The 23521-nt window shown below is 47.8% G+C and overlaps 1 protein-coding gene across 1 annotated transcript in view; it reads left to right on the forward strand.

Moving 5' to 3' along the window:
- LOC126161161 (mucin-4-like) overlaps nt 1-22980 on the forward strand; it is a 36920-nt gene extending 13940 nt beyond the window's left edge. The window contains exons 3-4 of the mRNA XM_049916963.1: nt 10151-10480; nt 22819-22980. Coding sequence (XP_049772920.1) covers nt 10151-10480; nt 22819-22980 — 492 coding nt within the window. The remainder of the gene's footprint in view (nt 1-10150; nt 10481-22818) is intronic.
- Nucleotides 22981-23521: the final 541 nt, after the last annotated feature.

Below are 23521 nucleotides of genomic sequence, written 5' to 3' on the forward strand. Positions count from 1 at the left end.
TGGTAAGTGGTGTCTCTTGATATGACATTTTATTACTATTTCCAACATGGTCTGACAGGATACGCTAGTAGGAAATCCTAAGGGAGAAAGTGAGCACACTCATCTTCCCAAAGTAATTCAATCACAGCCCCTCCTCTACCAATAACGCCAAATTTGGTGAAGCATTTATGCCCAAAAATTTGCCAGCATTTTGTGACAACGTATCTCAACAGCAGAGATGATTAGTAGTGACAGACATTTGTTCAAATGGCATGAATCTATTTTCCAGTTTTTCCACAGATTGAGTACACATTCTCAAAAATTTCTTTCAGAGTAAAGCGCTGTTTTTGTCCTCGCAGAGTGTGGTCGTTAAGCGACGTTTGTGTGGACCCCGGGGCACATAGGCATTCCAGGAAACTAACGTGTCGATCGGTTGGCCAAGCAGGCCACCACTTCGCCACCCGTGGAGATTGGTCTCGTGGAAAGAGACCTCCGGTCAACACTACATCCCAAGGTCCACGATGTCTGGAGCTCTGAATGGTCTGTCTTGAACACGCCAAATAAGCTCCGCATGGTCAAGTCGTCCACGGCCGTATGGAACTCATCCTTGAGGAGCACGCGTAGTGACTCAGTTGTTCTCTGCCGTCTGCGAATTGGACATACGCGGTTGACCCAAAGCTATCTCCTTCGCCGTGAGAATCCGCCCAAGTGTCGCCGTGATGCAGGGCTGACAGTGGTCCATCTTCTGATGGACTGCCCCCTTGCGGCAGTCCTTTAATTTACCAGCTGCACTTCCTTTAATTCTCGGTGACGATGCCTCTATAGCTTACTCAGTTTTAGGTTTTATCCGTGTGGCTAGGTTTTATCACTCTCTAGTGTGGGCGCTCTCGCATGATTTCTCAGGCTACACCCACTCCAGCGAGTTTTAATTGTGACGTGGATATCAAAATAGTGCCTTTTATGGTAACAAGTTGTGTTGGTACTTCTATCAACGCTTTCCAGCTGGAGGTTCTTCGTTTGTAGTTGAGTGGTTGACCTATCTGATCCATCAACCACTGTAGTCTGTTTTACTCTAGTCACCTATTTGCTCTCCTCCTTTAAAATGTCCTCTATTTTGTATTCCTGCGGTGTTCATTTTAGCTCTATCCCTTGGTGTTCCCTCCCTCTGGGTGCAGAGGTTACGCTTTTACTGTATGGGCCTTTTACAAGTATGTCTGTTTGGAACTGGGGACAGATGACCTCGATGTTTAGCCCCCATCAAACCCCAAAACTAACTAAACAGAGTAAGGGCTATATTTGATACGAGTAGACGTTTCTTTGCGAGGAATACTCGTTCTGTGCTAGGCTGCTTGCCACATCAGCCTTTTATCGTCCGTAAAGTGCTGATTTCGTTCAAAGGTGACAGAATTTCTCCCTTAGTCAGCTATATCGTTTAATATTTTGATAGGTTTGCCATTAACCTCATTTCAGTAGATTCTCAGTACTTCAATCTTTTTAGTTTACAGTAAATCCCATAATCTGTGCCGAACAGAATAATTCCATTAAACAGATCTTGCAATTCTCCCTCACTGTGATAGAATGTAGTAATATCATTAGCAAATGTTAACAATGATAACCTTTGACAATGAATTTGAATCCCACTATCAGATCTCTATTTGATTCACTACTTCCTAGACTGAAAACAGGATATAGGAGAATCGGTATCATTGCACTAAACCATTTAAAGTTTGAGCTTCTGTCTTGCGCTTTCATTCTCATCGTTGCTGGTCGCAAACTTACTGTGTATTACCTGTCCCGCTCTATAATTCATACCTATAACTTCCGGAAGATTCAAATAGTTCCGCATTTTCCGTTGCGGAACGCCTTTTCTACGTCGAGAAATGGTGTGAAGGTGTTTTGATTGTTCTTAAACCTTTCTTTCATTACAAAGTGCCCTGCCTTCCCTAAAACCAAATGAATAGTCATCCAATACAATTTGTTTCCCCCAGGGGGCTCAGAGGTTCTTTAGTAAGTTGTCCTGATTTATGTCGACCTGCATATCCACCTGGTTTCCTGTATTGTTTGCAAATTTGTTCTTTCTGCCTACTCTTTCATCCTTTTGGGCATTTAAATCCCCGCTTGAGGTTTGACCTCCCCTTCGGTATTTTCTGTTCTTAGTGTGAGCCACGTGTGGAAGAACTCCCTCCCTAGCATCTATGGTGTGGATTCCTCGCCCCCCCCCTTCCTTCCCCTCTCCCTTCCCTGCTGTAGCCCCCCTTCCACCCTGCTAGGTCACCAGCACATGTAGCCAGTCCATGTGGTGGGGCTGTTACGTACCCATGTGATTGAGCCCCCTGACACCACAAGGATCACACTACTGATAACTGAGCTGTTCCCTCCCTATTTACGCCAAGGAGTGGTTACTTGTCTCCTTGGAGCGTCGCAACTCCTGCCAGTGGCAACCGTGCCAGATGGCCCTTGCTGTGGCTGGGTGGCACCCATGTCGCATGCTCCTGGTCAGAGTGGGTGCCATCAGGACGGATGCTTCGCGCATGAATCGTATTAACCTGCAAAAATCTTGACATTCTTAAACAGCTGTCTTCGAATGAAGGTTCATTGAAATCTGCTTCATAGGACTTGGCAACCTTCTCTTCCTTGGCTACACCGTCTTTCATCTTTGGATGAAATACTTTCTCCGCTGCCTCGACTGTACCTTGACAGATGGGAACATATTCACCGCCAGTAAGCCATTTTTCTGTGGAAAATATCGAGGACAAGTTTGGTGAAGCAGGGTCTTAGTAAGATGCGGTCGGGCTCCCTGTTCATCAAAGCTTCTTCTGCCACCCAATCTGCAGATCTTCGTGGCTGTGATCGCCTTGGCAATGTCCCAGTGTCTATTAGTGCTCATTGATCTCTGAATATGGTCCAGGGAGTGATTTTTCAGCCTGCAAACTGATGAACTCCAGGCTATTATGAAGTGGTATGGCGTTCTGTTCGTTTTGTCAGACATGTGCAGAAAGACAACTGCACAGATACTGGGGCCTTCATTCTGGCTTCCAAGGGGTACCCTCCCAGATAAAGTCAAGGTTATGTGCTACAGATATGACATGAAGCCGTATGTCCCTTCACCTATGTCTTGCTTTTGGTGATTGCGTTTTGGGCATATGTCTTCCCACTGTACAGCAGACACTCTGTCTAGTGATGGGACACCCACTCCATGAGGGAAGCCCCTGTGTTCCGCCACGTGTGTGTGTGTGTGTGTGTGTGTGTGTGTGTGTGTGTGTGTGTGTGTGTGTGTGTGTGTGTGTGTCACCTGTGCTGATGTGCTGACAGCCCATCCCCTCGCTCACCAGATCGCCTGGCCTAGAAAAGAGAGATGATCCAAGACTAAAAGTCCCTGGATTGCCTGTCTTATGCTTATGCTCGCTAAAACTATGACACACTCCATCCAGTGTCACTATTTTCAGCTTTTGCCTCTGTTACTTCGTTTCCTCCTTCCTCCGCCTTACCTCATCCCCCTCTCCCCTCCCCCTCCCAAGCATTTCACACAACCTCCCATCCTGGAGCCGCTCGCCCTACCCAGTCAAAAAAGTGCCCCCTTTCTTCGGCACATGCTGGTGATCAGACTCCCTCCCAGGACCCCTCTCCCTAACATCTCCCATGCCAGATGACTCCTACCACCCGTCGGTCACGAGACACACCATCTGTGCGCCCCAAAGTCACCACTCTTTCAGTTCCAGATATTGAAGACGCCTGTACTCAGTCCTGCCCTCCTCCACCTAAGAAGAAGTAGTGCCAAGATAAGATCACCAGAGGTGCTCTCTCTCCACCCACCCCTTGCAACCTGCGTCTGACATCGTATTTATGTCACCCCATCCTTGTTGGTGACAGTTACTGACAGTCACATGATCCCTCTTGGCTTGTTTGTCTAACTTATAGGACCCATGGTCTAGGGGTAGCGTCTTTGATTCATAATCAAAGCGTCTTCGGTCCCGGGTTCGATCCCAGCCACTGCCTAAATTTTGATAAATATTCGGCATTGGCGGCCGAAGACTTCCGCCATAAGAAGTCAGCCTCATTCTGCCAACGGCCTTGTCAAAGAGGGCGGAGGAGCGGATAGAGGTTCAGGGCACTCTCTTGTCCTACAGGTGGGAAATTGACCCTAAAGGCGGAAGAATCAGCAATGATCAACGACATGAGGATGCAGAAGGCAATGGAAACCACTGCATTAAAGACACGTAACGTGTACCCACAGGACATGTGGCCTGTATTTGAAGAAGTGTCATGATGATCTCTCCATTGGCAACAGATTCCGGAATAGTCCCCCATTCGGATCTCCGGGAGGGGACTGCCAAGGGGGAGGTTACCATGATAAAAAGATTGAATAATCAACGAAAGGATAACGTTCTACGAGTCGGGGCGTGGAATGTCAGAAGCTTGAACGTGGCAGGGAAACTAGAAAATCTGAAAAGGGAAATGCAAAGGCTCAATCTAGATGTAGTAGGGGTAAGTGAAGTGAAGTGGAAGGAAGACAAGGATTTCTAGTCAGATGAGTATCGGGTAATATCAACAGCAGCAGAAAATGGTATATCAGGTGTAGGATTCGTTATGAATAGGAAGGTAGGGCAGAGGGTGTGTTACTGTGAACAGTTCAGTGACCGGGCTGTTCTAATCAGAATTGACAGCAGACCAACACTGACAACGATAGTTCAGGTATACATGCCGACGTCGCAAGCTGAAGATGAACAGATAGAGAAAGTGTATGAGGATATTGAAAGGGTAATGCAGTATGTAAAGGGGGACGAAAATCTAAGTCATGGGCGACTGGAATGCAGTTGTAGGGGAAGGAGTAGAAGAAAAGGTTACAGGAGAATATGGGCTTGGGACAAGGAATGAAAGAGGAGAAAGACTAATTGAGTTCTGTAACAAGTTTCAGCTAGTAATAGCGAATACCCTGTTCAAGAATCACAAGAGGAGGAGGTATACTTGGAAAAGGCCGGGAGATACGGGAAGATTTCAATTAGATTACATCATGGTCATACAGAGATTCCGAAATCAGATACTGCATTGTAAGGCTACCCAGGAGCAGATATAGACTCAGATCACAATATAGTAGTGATGAAGAGTAGGCTGAAGTTCAAGACATTAGTCAGGAAGAATCAATACGCAAAGAAGTGGGATACGGAAGTACTAAGGAATGACGAGATACGTTTGAAGTTCTCTAACGCTATAGATACAGCAGTAAGGAATAGCGCAGTAGGCAGTACAGTTGAAGAGGAATGGACGTCTCTAAAAAGGGCCATCACAGAAGTTGGGAAGGAAAACATAGGTACAAAGAAGGTAGCTGCGAAGAAACCATGGGTAACAGAAGAAATACTTCAGTTGATTGATGAAAGAGGAAGTACAAACATGTTCCGGGAAAATCAGGAATATAGAAATACAAGTCGCTGAGGAATGAAATAAATAGGAAGTGCAGGGAAGCTAAGACGAAATGGCTGCAGGAAAAATGTGAAGACATCGAAAAAGATATGATTGTCGGAAGGACAGACTCAGCATACAGGAAAGTCAAAACAACCTTTGGTGACATTAAAAGCAACGGTGGTAACATTAAGAGTGCAACGGGAATTCCACTGTTAAATGCACAGGAGAGAGCAGATAGGTGGAAAGAATACATTGAAAGCCTCTATGAGGTTGAAGATTTGTCTGATGTGATAGAAGAAGAAACAGGAGTCGATTTAGAAGAGATAGGGGATCCAGTATTAGAATCGGAATTTAAGAGCTTTGGAGGACTTACGGTCAAATAAGGCAGAAGGGATAGATAACATTCCATCAGAATTTCTAAAATCCTTGGGGGAAGTGGCAACAAAACGACTATTCACGTTGGTCTGTAGAATATATGAGTCTGGCGATATACCATCTGACTTTCGGAAAAGCATCATCCACACAATTCCGAAGACGGCAAGAGCTGACAAGTGCGAGAATTATCGCACAGTCAGCTTAACAGCTCATCCATCGAAGCTGCTTACAAGTATAATATACAAAAGAATGGAAAAGAAAATTGAGAATGCGCTAGGTGACGATCAGTTTGGCTTTAGGAAAAGTAAAGGGACGAGAGAGGCAATTCTGACGTTACGGCTAATAATGGAAGCAAGGCTAAAGAAAAATCAAGACAGTTTCATAGGATTTGTCGACCTGGAAAAAGCGTTCGACAATATAAAATGGTGCAAGCTGTTCGAGATTCTGAAAAAAGTAGGGGTAAGCTATAGGGAGAGTCGGGTCATATACAATATGTACAACAACCAAGAGGGATAATAAGAGTGGACGATCAAGAACGAAGTGCTCGTATTAAGAAGGGTGTAAGACGAGGCTGTAGCCTTTCGCCCCTACTCTTCAATCTGTACATCGAGGAAGCAATGATGGAAATAAAAGAAAGGTTCAGGAGTGGAATTAAAATACAAGGTGAAAGGATATCAATGATAAGATTCGCTGATGACATTGCTATCCTGAGTGAAAGTGAAGGAGAATTAAATGATCTTCTGAACGGAATGAACAGTCTAATGAGTACACAGTATGGTTTGAGAGTAAATCGGAGAAAGACGAAGGTAATGAGAAGTAGTAGAAATGAGAACAGCGAGAAACTTAACATCAGGATTGATGGTCACGAAGTCAATGAAGTTAAGGAATTCTGCTACCTAGGCAGTAAAATAACCAATGACGGACGGAGCAAGGAGGACATCACAAGCAGACTCGCTATGGCAAAAAAGGCATTTCTGGCCAAGAGAAGTCTACTAATATCAAATACCGGCCTTAATTTGAGGAAGAAAATTCTGAGGATGTACGTCTGGAGTACAGCATTGTATGGTAGTGAAACATGGATTGTGGGAAAACCGGAACAGAAGAGAATCGAAGCATTTGAGTTGTGGTGCTATAGACGAATGTTGAAAATTAGGTGGACTGATAAGGTAAGGAATGAGGAGGTTCTACGCAGAATCGGAGAGGAAAGGAATATGTGGAAAACACTGATAAGGAGAAGGGACAGGATGATAGGACATATGCTAAGACATGAGGGAATGACTTCCATGGTACTAGAGGGAGCTGTAAAGGGCAAAAACGGTAGAGGAAGACAGAGATTGGAATACGTCAAGCAAATAATTGAGGACGTAGGTTGCAAGTGCTACTCTGAGATGAAGAGGTTAGCACAGGAAAGGAATTCGTGGCGGGCAGCATCAAACCAGTCAGTAGACTGATGACAAAAAAATGTCTAACTTGGACTCTCACCACACGATCATCGAGTGGAATTGCAACAGATACTGTCGTTACCTACAGGAAAGGCAACTTGTCTCCTCTTCTACGTTGTCTTGTTCTTCAAAAACACATTTCAGTGATGACCACTCTCCAACATTTTGTGGTTATCGGGCATTCTGTCGGAACTGTGCTGGCCCGAAGCTATCATCTGGTGGGGCCTGCACTTTGATTTACTCTGATGGTATCAGTGACTGGATTCCCCTATGTACCAACCTGGAAGCAATAGTGGTTAGAGTGCAAATGAGTCTGGCAATCGCCAATGGCAATGTCTACCTCCCTCCAGGTCGGTAATTTAATTATTTTGCACTGTCTACCTTAATCCAGCAACTGCCGTTTCTCCTCCTTGGGGACTTCAGTCCCCACCACCCACTGTGAGGGAGTGTCACTTCAACGGGTAGGGGTCTCCTAATTCACCAACTTATTATAGACCTCTATTAGTGTCTCCTCAATGATGGTTCCCCTTCCCACTTCATAGCCACTTATGGCATCTTTACTGATGTCGATCTCACGATCCCCTACTCTGCTCTTGTGGGTTCCCTACATTTATCAGCCCTTGGTGAGCTTTGCGACAGTGACCACTTTTGGTGATTATTTCATTCCCCTGTTGCTGCCAGGCAGACAGTCCCCTGCGTTGGGCATTCTGCAGGGGTAATTAGCCTGCTCTGCACATCTCCCTTTCGTATTCCATTGATGCAGTCGGGAAAGGCGTCGCAACCACTATTCTCCATGCTGCTGGCACTGCTGTCTCACCCCCCCCCCCCTATCCACATGTCCCCCATCCCCCCTGTCGTTAAACAGATGGTGGACCAAGGATGTTGCACTTGTTGTCCAGGACCACTCCAAAGCGCCATCTGATAGGCCTCTGCGTGGGCCACCTCCAAGGGCTTCCATTTTCTCCCTCCAAAACGCGAGTTACGCATTTTTGTCGTCGACCCACAGTACACTCCGATCCAGAACTTTATTTAGGTGACCAGCTCCTCGATGTTGTAGCAAAGTTCCGTTTCTTAAGCCTTTATTTTGATAACAAGCTGTCATGGCTGCCCCATATTCGCCACCTAGACTACATGGATGTGGAAGCTTATTGCTCTCCACCTACTGGCCCAAACATCTTGAGGGTTGCAGGACGAAGCAAACTCCTGGTTTCTTACACAATCGCCATTTGTCAATTCCCTGAGCATGCAGTGAACCCTGTGGTCTCTGCCAACGAGGGATGTCTCCCTCCTGACACCTACCCATGGTGGGATTGCCGGTTGGCATGTCTCACTACATCTGTTGTGGTCTCTCCACTCACTGGCTTGCAGCCTGTGTCTTTCCTCCCATACCCCTCTTGCATCCAAGACCACGAATTAGGACCTATCTATTCCAGGGTCCTAAGATCTCCGTCGCCCCTATGGGTTTTCTGGTGTCTTGTATGTGCCATCCTTGCAGAGTTCCAGTGTGCTACCATCTTTTACACTGATGGTTCTAAGACAATCGACAAGGCGGGATACGCTTTCATGTCTCCTACTGGCTTAGAACATTTATTATTGGGATCATGTAGTGTGTTGACAGCAGAGCTTTTAGCCATTCACAGCCCTCGTTTTTGTTTCTCAGGCTTCCCTACAGTGTGTTTAAATTTGTTCAGACTCCATGAGCAGCCTGCAGGCTATCGACCGATGCTATTCTCGTTACCCTTTAGTCTCTACTATTTCTCTGCCCTTGGCTATGCTTCCTGTTATGTATCCTTTCTCTAGGTGGCAAGTCATGTGTGCATCCCTGGGAATGAACTGACCATCTGGCTAGAGCAGCAAATACTTACCCCAATTTCCTTTCATGAATCCAGCTGTGGATATGCGGATCTACGTCCTATCTCTCTTTGCCCAAAAATGGAATGACATCTGGTGTGCTACTGCTCTTAGTAATAAACTCCGCTCAACCAAGGAGTCTGCTGCAGTTTGGCGGTCTTTCTTCCCCTCCTCTAGGAAGGAGTCAATGTTTCATGCTGTCTATGCATTAGTCATACCAGGTTCACCCATTGTGTCGCCCTATGTAACGACCCATCCCCACAATGTGGCTGTGGGGCGAGACTGATGGTAGCCCACATATTGTGCCCTTCATTTTGCCCTTCGTGCTAAGTATAGTTTCCCTGATTCCTTAAATTTAATATTAGCAGGCGGTTCGTGGCTGGTTGAATTAGTCCTCAGTTTCCTCCGTGAAAGTGCTTATTTCCAGGTATAAAGTTCTACTTTAGTATTCGCGCAGAGGCAGGATGGTTGTGGTTGGGACTTCTGTCTTCGCGGTCTGGCACCCTGTGGAAAGACTGTCCCCTTTTTCCAGTTTTTAGATTTTGTCTCACCTTCTGTGCCTTTCAATGTGTGTTTAATCTTCATTATTTTATAATTTTACTCTCCTTCTGTGACTAACTTCGGTATCGCGGGACTGAAGACCTCATCGTTTGGTCCCATAACCCCTCTCAATCAACCATTCAATCAATTTAAATTTCGTCTTCCATCCTTTTGTATGTCATTGTGGTCAATAGCTTGGATGCACGGTCTACTGATCATCTTCCTGTACTTGCTGTCCTCAAGATTGTATGGATGCACACTATACACTGAAAATAACGATAGTTTTGTAGCCACATCACCTAACAACTGTACCAATTCTGAAGGAATATTTCCTAATCTTTCTGTCTTGCTTGACAAGAAGTGTTCCAAAGCTGTCAAACTAACACTGTGTCCCTTAAATAGATAACACGTCCACAAACTTGCTTTATGACGAAGAGTGGAAATCTTTGTGCACTCTTAATTTCTCGTCGTCTTGTCTTTGTGCGCCCTGCCCATGGCATTTGCACAGCGCACGTACGTAGACTATTCCAATGACTAGAGCGTTTCTTCCTTTATGCCGGCAGCCGTCAGTGGGTCGGCGGCCGATCACGCCGTACTCGACGGCGCGCGAGGTGCTGGAGGAAGTGCAGCGCCAGCACGGCATCTTCCGCAGCGCGCTGCTGCGCCACGCCAACCGCCTCTGGCTGGAGGTGAGGGGCCGGCCGGAGACGGAGGTGGTGCCCGCGGCCGCGCTCGACGCCAAGGAGGCGCTGCTGAGCCGCTTCCGGGACACGCTGAGCCACGTGGACGTGGAGCTGCGCGAGGCCCAGCGCCAGATGGAGCGCAGGGCGGACTACGTCGCCGCGCTCGGGGGCTCCGCTTGGTCTGGCCGGCCACCCTGCCTCACTACCCAGGTACTGTCGGCAGCGGCAGCAGCACTCTCAACTCGCTCGTGGATCACTTGCACGGGGGTACTGAACACTTTGTGATGAGTGGGTTATCAGTATCGTCACATGAGAAGTAGATAGTGGAGCAGGCACTACAGTGACTATATGAACGTGTGGTGTCTGTTCTTTTGGACGTGTTCATATAATTTGATTGGCCTAACTGGGCTGATGCACAAATGCGTCCTAACTCCTGTGGGGAATCTGAGAGCGAACATGGGAGAAATGGACTGCGGGTAGGTGGCGCTCTGTGGCCGTGAGGCGTGCCGAGATGGTGCGCGCAGTTGGTATAGTGTTGTCCCGGATGGAGCAGTGGTTAACTCACCTGCATAGTAAGCAGGAGATCCCACGTTGGAATCTTGTTCTAGTATAAATTTTCAATCGTCACTGCTGATTCCGCGAAATGCAGCTGACAGCAGTGATTTCATATCTTTCCTTCACCTCTCCACCTTCAGTTTACATTTACTACACTGACTCACACAGCACTTTTTGAGATGACAGCCAGAAAGTCACATAGCTTCTTCAAACTTCCTGGCACATTAAAACTGTGTGCCGAGGCGAGACTTGAACTCGGGACCTTTTGGGGACGGGTCGTGAGTCGTGTTTGAGTACCTAAGAAGTTAGAGCACTTCCCCGCGAAAGGCAAAGGTCCCGAGTCACTATCGGTCCGGCACACAGTTTTAATCAGTCAGGAAGTTTCAGATCAGCGCACACTACGCTGCAGGGTGAAAATTTCGTTCTGCACATAGCTTCTTGTTCTCCTGTATTTTGTTCCAGACAATCCTAGAAATTATAAATACCGCCAAGTGAGGTCCATTCTAAAATAGTTTCTGGCAACAAATTTAATACCTTCCGTGTGTAGACTGAATGTGATGAGTGAAGCGCATCAAAAAAGGATTAACCCTCGTCGAAACAGAAGTGGCCTACCATAAGCAATGATCTCGCATAAACTGGTCAAACGAGGCATATAAAGATACCTCGAATATCGGACGAATTCTGACATGCCTTAGAATGTTTCCAGTGAGTTTCGCGCTCACTGGGTTCGAAAAACTGAATACCGCGTGACTTAGCAGATTCATGTGTCTATGAAACTTGTTTCTCGTTAGGATGTGGCTACACACTTCATAAACAGTTGATTTATTATGGAGAGTTATAGCGTTTGGCACAACAAACAAAAATTGTCTGCTGGAAAGGTTATGATTTTTTATGCTAAAAGGCTTTTGTTTGCATTTTTTATGTAATGTGTTATGATAAATTTTGAAGTATAGTGTGGTACATGGATTAAATGCACTGGTAACTTGAATGGATCCGTACAGAATGTAAAGGAGTCAGGACTCAGTGGAAGTCCAGAAAGTAAAAATAATATTAATAATAATAAAGTAGTAGACGTTTCTGCAAAAATAACGTATATTTCATTAGATGGGCTACATGCGGCTCGCCCTGGGGAGGAAGTTGCAGGATAATGCAGTCGAATAGGAGAGGTGGCAGTTAACGTAAAATTCTGCTGCTGGCCTGCCTTAGAGTGCAGAGCCAGACGCTCTGCCTCCCAAGAGATAAGTCTGCTCTGTTTGAAAGCTGGATACCAAGAGTGTAGAATCTGTCCTCTGCTCTCCGTGACCACTCAGCAACCACAAATGGGACTCTCACGTCTTCCTGTGGCAAGCTGGTAACTTGGATATGCAGTACATTCAGCAGATGGCTGAAAAATGTCGTGTGATGCTAACTTCTACAACGAACAAGAGATGTTGCTTGGTGCCAGCTCTGCAGCTCTCAGTATGCAGACACTGGGGGTGTTTGAGTCTAAAAGGACAAAGAGTCTGAAATTTCAAAAAAATGTACAGCAGACTGGGACTCCAACTCTATTTATCTACCATTCATGAGAATTCGCCTGAAGTATCAGTCTGCCTATTCTTCCACGTCTGATACAAACTTTGGTTCTTACAGCAACCAAAGGTTCTGCCACTGGGTACGTGGAAACAACAGCATAGGGAACGTTGACGGAGGGCTGTGGTTAGCGGTGCTACAAGAAAAGAATGAAATGCACTGGAGTAAATGAGACATTAAGAAAACTATAGCACAGTTCAAAACTACCGACGAGGTTTGCTAACTACAGGTGGTGGTCTCTGCACGATAATATTCTGCCACACTCCGACGCCGAAAAAGGAACTATTGCCTCTGTTAAAATGGAACCTCACTGGACAACTGACCTGTAGAACTGGCTTAACTTATTTCCACCTCTTTATGCACTTGTAAAAGTGACAAGACTTTCAGTGATTTGATTTTAGCGAAGGTGTTCTGGCTCGCTACACTGAAATGATGATTCATGCAGAGTGAATTTGTTAACTCTTTAGGAGACATGAAAAATACTTGAATCTGAAGGGTGATTTGTAGAGAAGTAATGTAAAATGTGACGTTTTAAATTTTTCTAATAGTTTTATCGTATTTGACTTACAGGCTAAGGTAGTTAGTTCCCAGACAGCCTTTACATTACAAATTGATGACAGCCTACCTGCGGGTCCGGGGGTTAGAATAGGCCCGAGGTATTCCTGCCTGTCGTAAGAGGCGACTAAAAGGAGTCCCTTCCCCTGAAGGGGGTAGTTAGCGCCTGCGTCTGGAGACGGACGGTTCCGCGTGTAAGTAGGCTGTTTGTTTTCTTATTGGTAACGCCACGTAGCGCTCTGTATGAAAAATCACTGGCTGTGCTGTGTGCAGTCTGTGGCTAGTTTGCATTGTTGTCTGCCATTGTAGTGTTGGGCAGCTGGATGTTAACAGCGCGTAGCGTTGCGCAGTTGGTGAGCCGCCAGCAGTGGTGGATGTGGGGAGAGAAATGGCGGAGTTCTGAAATTTGTAAGACTGGATGTCATGAACTGCTATATATATTACGACTTTTGATGACTATTAAGGTAAATACACTGTTTGTTCTCTATTAAAATCTTTCATTTGCTAACTATGCCTATCAGTAGTTAGTGCCTTCTGTAGTCTGAATCTTTTATTTAGCTGGCAGTAGTGGCGCTCGCTGTATTGCAGTAGTTCGAGTAACAAAGATTTTTGTGAGGTAAGTGATTTGTGAAACGTATAGGTTAATGTTAGTCAGGGCCATTCTTTTGTAGGGATTTTTGAAAGTCAGATTGCGTTGCGCTAAAAATATTGTCAGTTTAAGCACAGTCATGTATAATTTTTCTAAGGGGACGTTTCACACGACCTATATTTGCGGTCATTCTGGTTTTTCACTTCTTCTGGTTTCTTCTTTTTAGTTGGTTCCTTTCTTTGTTCTTCTCCATATCACTGTCTTACTTACTTTTTCCCTTGCCTCCTTCTCCTTGCCTCCGAGACAGTCTGTCCTTTCTCTCCCTTCTTCTTCCTCCCTGTGCGTGCCTGAAGGCCGACCCACGCGTTCGCACGCGTAGCCGGTGACAGAGTAACGCGTAATTGCCCGCCCTGGGTAGACACGTAAGGCACGCACGTACCCCCTGGTAAAGGCCAGGCCCAGGGAGGGGGTGATTGCCTGAGCTGCCACCTTCCGACCATGCCGATTGGTCCCTTCGTCCGTTTCTCGGGAGGTGTGACCTGAGGTGTAAACATTCACTTAAGGCGGGAGTGCCCTCTGAGAGGGTCCCCACAAGGAAGGAGCGCGCCATCGGAGACGCTGGCAATCATGGAGGATTCCTCTGCAATGAATTTCTCTTCTTCTCTCTCGACTTCTGCCCAAAAACGGAAACTTGACCAGCCACCAGTGACAAAAGTACTACCGCCTGCCCCACAGTTCCTCGTAGTTTCTTGATCTGAGGAGGGAAAGGATTTTTCCTCTGTCAACCCTTTCGTTATCCAGAAGGGCGTAGATGCCATAGCCGGATCTGTCAAGTCTTGTACCAGGTTGCGTAACGGTACCTTATTACTAGAAACTGAGAGCGCCTTTCAGGCACAAAAACTGCTTCGGGCCACACTCCTGTACACGTTCCCTGTCCGGGTGGAGGCTCACCGCACTTTGAACTCGTCTCGTGGTGTGGTATATACTAGATCACTCGACGGATTGACTGACGAGGAGATCGTCTTTCCTCGCTGATCAGGGCATGACCGCTGTCCTTAGGGTCATGAAAAAGGTCAACAATGACCTTGTACCGACCCGGACACTTCTCTTGACCTTGGATAGTGTTCAGCTGCCGTCGCGCATCAAAGCGGGCTAGGAGGTTATTTCTGTTCGCCCCTATGTCCCGACACCTACGCGCTGCTACCAGTGTCAGCGTTTTAACCACACTCGCCAGTCTTGTTCTAATGCGGCTAAATGTGTCACTTGTGGCAGGGATGCCCATGAGGGTGACTGTCCACCTCAGTCTCCTCGTTGTGTGAACTGTCAGGGTGACCATGCAACGTCCTCCCGCGACTGTCCCATCTACAAGGAAGAACGCTGTATATAGGAAATTCGGGTCAAAGAGAAAGTGTCCACCTCGGCAGCTCGCAAGCTATTTGCTAGTAGATTTTAGCGCAACGCAAACTGACTTTCGAAAATCTCTACAAAAAAATGGCCCCCGACTAAATTAACCTATACCTTTCACAAATCACTTACCTCACAAAAATCTTCGTTACTCAACTACTGCAATACAGCGAGCGCCACTACTGCCAGCTAAATAAAAGATACAAACTACAGAAGGCACTAACTACTGATAGGCATAGTTAGCAAATGAAAGATTTTAATAGAGAACAAACAATGTATTTACCTTAATGATCATAATATATATAGCAGCTCAAGACATCCATTCTTACAAATGTACTGTTTGATGGACACACCTCCAGATTATCCATTCTCAAAAATCCGCCATCTCACTTCCCCACATCCACCACTGCTGGCGGCTCGCCTCCAACTGCGCAACGCTGCGCGCTGTTAACATCCAGCTGCCCAACACTACAATGGCAGACAACAATGCAAACTAGCCACAGGCTGCACACAGCACAGGCAGTGATTTTTCATACAGAGCGCTACGTGGCGGTTACCAATAAGAAAACCTAAACAGCCTGCTTACAGTGGCGACGCAGACATGCGATCTGACCTTCAGCACTACGGTCGTCCGTTTGGCCAGTGCTAAGATCTCCCGGTCGACCTCTCCTCTTCCTCCCGTCACCCCTCAGACACAAGCACCTTCATCAGCTTCTGCCAAGACGAAGACCCAGAAGTCAGATGCACCAGCCTTCAAGAAGGAACCGTTCCGTGCAGACTTCCTACGTACCTCAAACTCCCAGCCATCGACCAGTACTTCCACTAAACGACCTTCCAAGAAGGCTCATAGGAAGCACAGTTCTCCTTCTCCGCCACGGCGCATTTCTTCTCCTGCGCCACCCAGCGGTTGCCGCCCCAGGCCGTCATCCGTTTCGCCTGGCCGCACCGCTGGTAGCCGAACATCTGGCCGTTCACCGGCGGAGGAAGCTCCCCCTCCCGGCCATCTTAACAAGATGGCCGATGAACCTGTAGAACCAATGGACGATGACTGTCCGCCTACTGATAGCGGCGGCAGTGCTCGCTCGAAGCCATGCTCTCAGCGGCCTTCGAGGTGACCCCTTTTTTCGTCTTCCTTTTTTTACGATGGCACTTATTCACTGGAATATTCGCAGCATTCGCTCCAACCGACTTGAAGTTGCTGCTCCGCTTGCACCGTCCGCACGTCGTAGCCCTCCAGGAAACGAAGCTACGCCCATGCGATCAAATTGCCTTGGCACACTACACCTCTGTGCGTTTTGACCTACCCCCTGTGGTAGGTATCCCAGCTCATGGAGGGCTTATGTTGCTGGTCCGGGATGATATTTACTACGATCCCATCACGTTGCACACCGGCCTGCAGGCAGTTGCCATCCGCATTACTCTCCCCACTTTTACGTTTTCCTTTTGTACCGTTTACACTCCATCGTCATCTGCCGTTACCAGGGCAGACATGATGCAACTTATTGCTCAGCTACCTGCACCATTTTTGTTAACTGGAGACTTCAATGCCCACCATCCCCTTTGGGGCTCTCCAGCATCCTGCCCGACGGGCTCCCTGTTAGCAGACGTTTTCAACCAGCTCAATCTCGTCTGCCTCGATACTGGCGCCCCTACTTTTCTTTCGGACACCTCACACCTATTCCCATTTAGACCTCTCTATATGTACTACCCAACTTGCACGCCGGTTTGAGTGGTATGCACTTTCTGATACATATTCGAGCGACCACTTCCCGTGTGTTATCCATCTCCTGCAGCATACCCCCTCTCCGTGCTCCTCTAATTGGACCATCTCCAAAGCAGACTGGGGGCTCTTTTCTTCCAGGGCGACCTTTCAGGATCAAACCTTCACAAGCTGCGATCGTCAGGTCGCACACCTCACGGAAGTCATTCTCACTGCTGCTGAATATTCCATCCCTCACACTACTTCTACTCCACGTCGCGTACCGGTCACCTGGTGGACCGCAGCATGTAGAGACTCTTTACGTACTCGTTGACGTGCTTTACGCACCTTTAAACGCCACCCTACAGTGGCGAATTGTATCAATTATAAACGATTACGTGCGCAGTGTCGTCGTATTATTAAAGAAAGCAAGAAAGCCAGCTGGGCTGCTTTCATAAGCACCTTCAGCAGTTTTACTCCTCCTGTTGTCTGGGGTAGCCTGCGCCGGCTATCTGGCACTAAGGTGCACTCACCAGTTTCTAGCTTGACGATCGCGAATGACGTCCTTGTGGCCCCTGAGGATGTCTCCAATGCCTTCGGCAGCTTTTTCGCAGAGGTTTCGAGCTCCGCCTTCCTCCCCCGAAAACAGGCAGAGGCGGCTAGGCCACCTAACTTCCGCTCCTCGAATCGTGAAAGTTATAATGCCCCATTCACCATGCGGGAACTCGAAAATGCACTTGCCCGGTCACGGTCCTCCGCTCCAGGGCCTGATTCTATTCATATTCAGATGCTGAAGAACCTTTCTCCTGCGGGTAAAGGTTTCCCTCTGCATACTTATAATCGCATCTGGATTGAGGGACATGTTCCCGCATGCTGGCGCGAGTCTATTGTTGTACCGATTCCTAAGTCGGGGAAGGACAAGCACTTGCCTTCCAGTTATTGACCCATCTTGCTTACCAGCTGTGTCTGTAAGGTAATGGAGTGAATGCTTAACTCTCGTTTGGTTTGGCTGCTCAAATCTCGACGCCTACTTACCAATGTACAATGTGGATTTCGTAGGCGCCGCTCTGCTGTTGACATCTGGTTACCTTGTCGACCTTCATTATGAATAACTTCTTGCGGAAGCGCCCGACCGCGGCTGTGTTCTTTGATTTGGAGAAGGCTTACGACACCTGTTGGAGGGCGGACATTCTCCGCACCATGCATACATGGGGCCATCGCCGTCGCCTCCCTCTTTTTATTCGTTCCTTTTTAATGGATCGACAGTTCAGGGTACGTGTGTATTCTGCCCTGTCACACCTTTCGCCAGGAGAATGGGGTGCCACAGGGCTCAGTTTTGAGCGTCGCTCTCTTCGCCATAGCGATCAATCCAATAATGGATTGCCTCCCAGCTGATGTATCAGGCTCCCTTTTCGTGGACGATTTTACCATCTATTGCAGCGCGCAGAGTACATGTTTCCTGGAGCGCTGTCTTCAGCGTTCTCTTGACCGTCTTTACTCCTGGAGTGTCGCCAATGGCTTCAGTTTTTCTGCCGAGAAGACGGTCTGTATTAACTTCTGGCGCTACAAAGTGTTTCTCCCACCATCCTTACGACTCGGTCCCGTTGCTCTCCCATTCGTGGAGACAACAAAATTTTTAGGTCTTACATTTGACAGGAAACTTAGCTGGTCTCCACATGTCATATTTGGCCGCCCGTTGTACCCGTTCTCTAAATGTCCTCAGTGTTCTCAGTGTTCTCCGTGTTCTCAGTAGTATGTCGTGGGGAGCGGATCGAACCGTCCTACTTCGTCTATATCGGTCGATCGTCCGCTCCAAGCTGGATTATGGGAGCTTCGTATACTTCTCTTCACGGCCGTCCATCTTACGCCGCCTAAACTCCATACAACATCGGGATTTACGTCTTGCGATCGGAGCGTTTTATACTAGTCCCGTAGAGAGTCTTCATGCTGAAGCCGGTGAATTGCCACTCACCTAGCGGCGCGATATACTGCTTTGTCGGTATGCCTGTCGGCTACTGTCAATGCCCGACCACCCGTCTTATCGTTCCTTTTTTGACGACTCTCTCGACCGTCAATACGGGTTGTATGTCTCTGCCCTGCTACCCCCTGGAGTTCGCTTTCGTCGCCTCCTTCAACACCTTGATTTTTCAATCCCTGCAACCTTTCGAGTGGGCGAGAGCCACACGCCACCTTGGCTCCAGGCTCAGGTTTGCGTTCACCTTGACCTCAGCTCGCTCCCAATGGAGGTTACCCCCGGTTCGACATACCACTCCCGTTTTGTCGAACTTCGTTCGAAGTTCATTAATATGACCTTCATTTATACAGATGGCTCTAAGACCACTGACGGGGTCGGGTGTTCTTTTATTGTCGGGGCACAAAGTTTCAAATACCGGCTCCATGGCCATTGTTCGGACTTCACAGCTGATCTTTGTCCTCTACCAGGCTGTTCTTTACATCTGCCGCCACCGACATTCTGCTTATGTCATCTGCTCAGATTCCCTGAGCGCTATCCAGAGCCTCAGTGATCCGTATCCGGTTCACCCTTTTGTGCACCGGATCCAACGCTCTCTTCAGCAGCTGGTGGACGACGGTTCTCCGGTTAGCTTTATGTGGGTTCCTGGCCATGTCGGTATCCCTGGGAACGAAGCTGCAGATTCCGCGGCCAAGGCTGCGGTCCTCCAGCCTCGGACAGCTTCTTGTCGTGTCCCTTCATCAGATTGTAGCAGGGTCATTTGTCGGCGCATTTTATCGCTGAGGCATGCCGATTGGGCTGCACTTACGGACAACAAGCATCGGGCCTTGAAACCTCTTCCCGCGGCTTGGACGTCCTCCTCACTCCCTTCGCGGCGGGAGGAGGTCGTTTTGGCCCGGTTACGAATTGGACACTGCCGGTTCAGCCATCGCCGTCTGCTGACGGCTGCGCCGGCGCCGTTCTGCCCATGTGGGCAATTGCTGACGGTCCGCCACATTTTAACGCCCTGTCCGGATTTAAATACACTGCGTCTTGATCTTGGCCTGCCATGTACTCTGGATGCCATTTTAGCGGATGACCCAGGAGCAGCTGCTCGCGTTCTTCGTTTTATCAACTTTACAAACCTGTCTGACATTTGATTATGCTGTTTTTTTTAGTAATCCTCTGCCTGTCTGTCTTTTATAGTATTGTCCCTTTTAGTTGCTGTTTTAACCTTGTGCCTCGCGGCGCATTCCTAACTTAGTCTGGGCGCTAATGACCATTGTAGTTATGCGTCCTAAAACCACAAAAAAAGTTGATTACGGGACTCTGAGCACAACATGTAATTGTAATTTCTTAATACCTTTTTGCCCACGCAATTTCAACTGATGAATATTCGGTCCTACAAATTTGGTCACCAAACCATATACATTTGTAATTTTTGCAGTTCATCTACGGGATATCTCCTGACTGTTGTCACTCATTTACTCTGGTGTTTAGGATGATATTTGCAATTTCGGTTTTGCAATGTGTAGCTGGAACTAGTCAAAACAACGTCTCTCAGGAGTCGCCCAGTGTCAAGGAAACCGTAGATTTCTTTCCTGTTGCAAACTAAAACCATTTTTAAAACGGAATTTTAGGTGCCGATTCGGTAGTGGTCGAAGTTACTGTAGTGCGACATTAGTTTCACCGATGGGACAGCACAACCTGAAGAGTAGCAGATACTCCAGCAGCGACTAGGTAGTGCTAAAACATGGCGGTAGCAGGAAGTACCTGGAAATGCTACCTATTCGCTGCTGGAATACTAGTTACTCATAGTATTTTACGGTCCCTATTAACACACATCAATAAGACGAATATAGAAGATTAATCTGGGACTACTGTATCGAATGGACAGTTAAAATTGTCTTAAAAATAATTTCGTCTTTAGCGAGAAACAAACCGAAGCTTTGACACTGGGCGTCGCATGAAAGGTGTGAGGTGCAGTAATTGTTTGGATCGATTTCAGCCACATATCGCAAAAACAAAATTGTAAAAATATGCCGAAACACCAAAGAAAAGTGACGACTCATAGGAAAGACACCCGGTATATGACCATGTGGCAAGCCACTTTAGTGTATTCCAGACGGTATTTTCAGCACACTTGTAAGACCCGTTCGTAAGTAATGCCTGGGACCATTAGCATAGTAAAGGAACGGAAAGAGAATATTCAGCGGAGAAAGAACGTTCGTTCACTGGACAGTTCAGAAAACTCGAGAACCTTACGGACTTGAACACAAGCTCCATGGCAGATGCCACGAGAGCTGTTGTGCGTCAGAAAAGTTAACTAGTGAAATACCGTCCCAAGGCGTCAGGTAACGTATTACATCCTTCCACATACGTCTCATTAAATGACTACATTGAGGAAAACTGAAATCGCAGGTCCTACAACGCAGGTTCTTCACACTTACTGTCGGTGACTGGGACAGTTCAGTGTGTCTTTGGGAGGGGGGAAGGGGAGTTGGTGGGAGAGTTGGAGGGAGACAGGTGGTGTAGCGATTGTGCTAACATAAGTACCGTACCGTCCGTCCCACGCCGAAAGTAAGGTGAGTGGAATGTAGAAGTAGATGTAGTTTCTTCACTAATTAGTGACCAGTTGCGAGATGTAGAATCCCTTTTTTCTTAGAGATGCCCTGTTTACAGTAGTATCTAGGTATCAGAAATGTTTCCCCCAAACGATCCTACACTCCTGGAAATGGAAAAAAGAACACATTGACACCGGTGTGTCAGACCACCATACTTGCTCCGGACACTGCGAGAGGGCTGTACAAGCAATGATCACACGCACGGCACAGCGGACACACCAGGAACCGCGGTGTTGGCCGTCGAATGGCGCTAGCTGCGCAGCACTTGTGCACCGCCGCCGTCAGTGTCAGCCAGTTTGCCGTGGCATACGGAGCTCAATCGCAGTCTTTAACACTGGTAGCATGCCGCGACAGCGTGGACGTGAACCGTATGTGCAGTTGACGGACTTTGAGCGAGGGCGTATAGTGGGCATACGGGAGGCCGGGTGGACGTACCGCCGAATTGCTCAACACGTGGGGCGTGAGGTCTCCACAGTACATCGATGCTGTCGCCAGTGGTCGGCGGAAGGTGCACGTGCCCGTCGACCTGGGACCAGACCTCAGCGACGCACGGATGCACGCCAAGACCGTAGGATCCTACGCAGTGCCGTAGGGGACCGCACCGCCACTTCCCAGCACATTAGGGACACTGTTGCTCCTGGGGTATCGGCGAGGACCATTCGCAACCGTCTCCATGAAGCTGGGCTACGGTCCCGCACACCGTTAGGGCGTCTTCCGCTCACGCCCCAACATCGTGCAGCCCGCCTCCAGTGGTGTCGCGACAGGCGTGAATGGAGGGACGAATGGAAACGTGTCGTCTTCAGCGATGAGAGTCGCTTCTGCCTTGGTGCCAATGATGGTCGTATGCGTGTTTGGCGCCTTGCAGGTGAGCGCCACAATCAGGACTGCATACGACCGAGGCACACAGGGCCAACACCCGGCATCATGGTGTGGGGAGCGATCTCCTACACTGGCCGTACACCACTGGTGATCGTCGAGGGGACACTGAATAGTGCACGGTACATCCAAACCGTCATCGAACCCATCGTTCTACCATTCCTAGACCGGCAAGGGAACTTGCTGTTCCAACAGGACAATGCACGTCCGCATGTATCCCGTGCCACCCAACGTGCTCTAGAAGGTGCAAGTCAACTACCCTGGCCAGCAAGATCTCCGGATCTGTCCCCCATTGAGCACGTTTGGGACTGGATGAAGCGTCGTCTCACGCGGTCTGCACGTCCAGCACGAACGCTGGTCCAACTGAGGCGCCAGGTGGAAATGGCATGGCAAGCCGTTCCACAGGACTACATCCAGCATCTCTACGATCGTCTCCATGGGAGAATAGCAGCCTGCATTGCTGCGAAAGGTGGATATACACTGTACTAGTGCCGACATTGTGCATGCTCTGTTGCCTGTGTCTATGTGCCTGTGGTTCTGTCAGTGTGATCATGTGATGTATCTGACCCCAGGAATGTGTCAATAAAGTTTCCCCTTCCTGGGACAATGAATTCACGGTGTTCTTATTTCAATTTCCAGGAGTGTGTATAAGGGCATCATCTTTCAACAGTTTTGTGGAGCACTGTACTGAAATCCATGCTATTTCTCTTTTTGTCCCATGTGAAGGTTGGAGGCGGCGCAGGCTTGGACCTAGCTGAAGGTCTGCAGCTGCAACCGGCTTTCTCCCCTCCACGTCAGCAGGATGTGCGGGACGCCGGCGAACACTCGTGTGGTCGGTTCTTCCGGGTGCTCTGCTCCTGCTTCATCTGCATCCCGCGCCGCCAGTAACAGACTGCGACCACAAGCGCGACCGCCACCAGCCAAGTCACGTTACGTCTTCTCTTCTCAAACACTGCACAACATTTTACGAATTTTTATCACTCGACGCAACATTTATAATTAAGCATAGTATTTTATTTACATTCAACTACAAAATTTTTTTAGCATTTTGGCCCCACCGCACGCAAACATTTGTATGTCAAACATTTGTATGTCAAACATTAGAGCAATTTTACTAAATTCAACATGAAGTACGACAAAGGTACTGTCGATACACACAGATACCAGGCTATTTGGTGCACAAAGGATCTGCGAACCACACAAAAATTGCAGTACGTGGTCCAAAAGCTGCAGTTCAGCAGTTTTAAAACGCAAACACCAAGGCATGTTCCAGGACTTCGTGCCAGAACTGAAGTTAACATACATTACTTTCGCTTGGTAAATTATCATTGTGCACTTCTCGTGTTACTTGGAAAACCCAGTTTTATTGTGACATCACAAAATATAAAGCTGTTTTAAATTTTTTATGACACGACCATGAGTATTTCAG

The sequence above is a fragment of the Schistocerca cancellata genome, chromosome 2, assembly GCF_023864275.1.
Source record: "Schistocerca cancellata isolate TAMUIC-IGC-003103 chromosome 2, iqSchCanc2.1, whole genome shotgun sequence".
Lineage (NCBI taxonomy): Eukaryota > Metazoa > Arthropoda > Insecta > Orthoptera > Acrididae > Schistocerca > Schistocerca cancellata.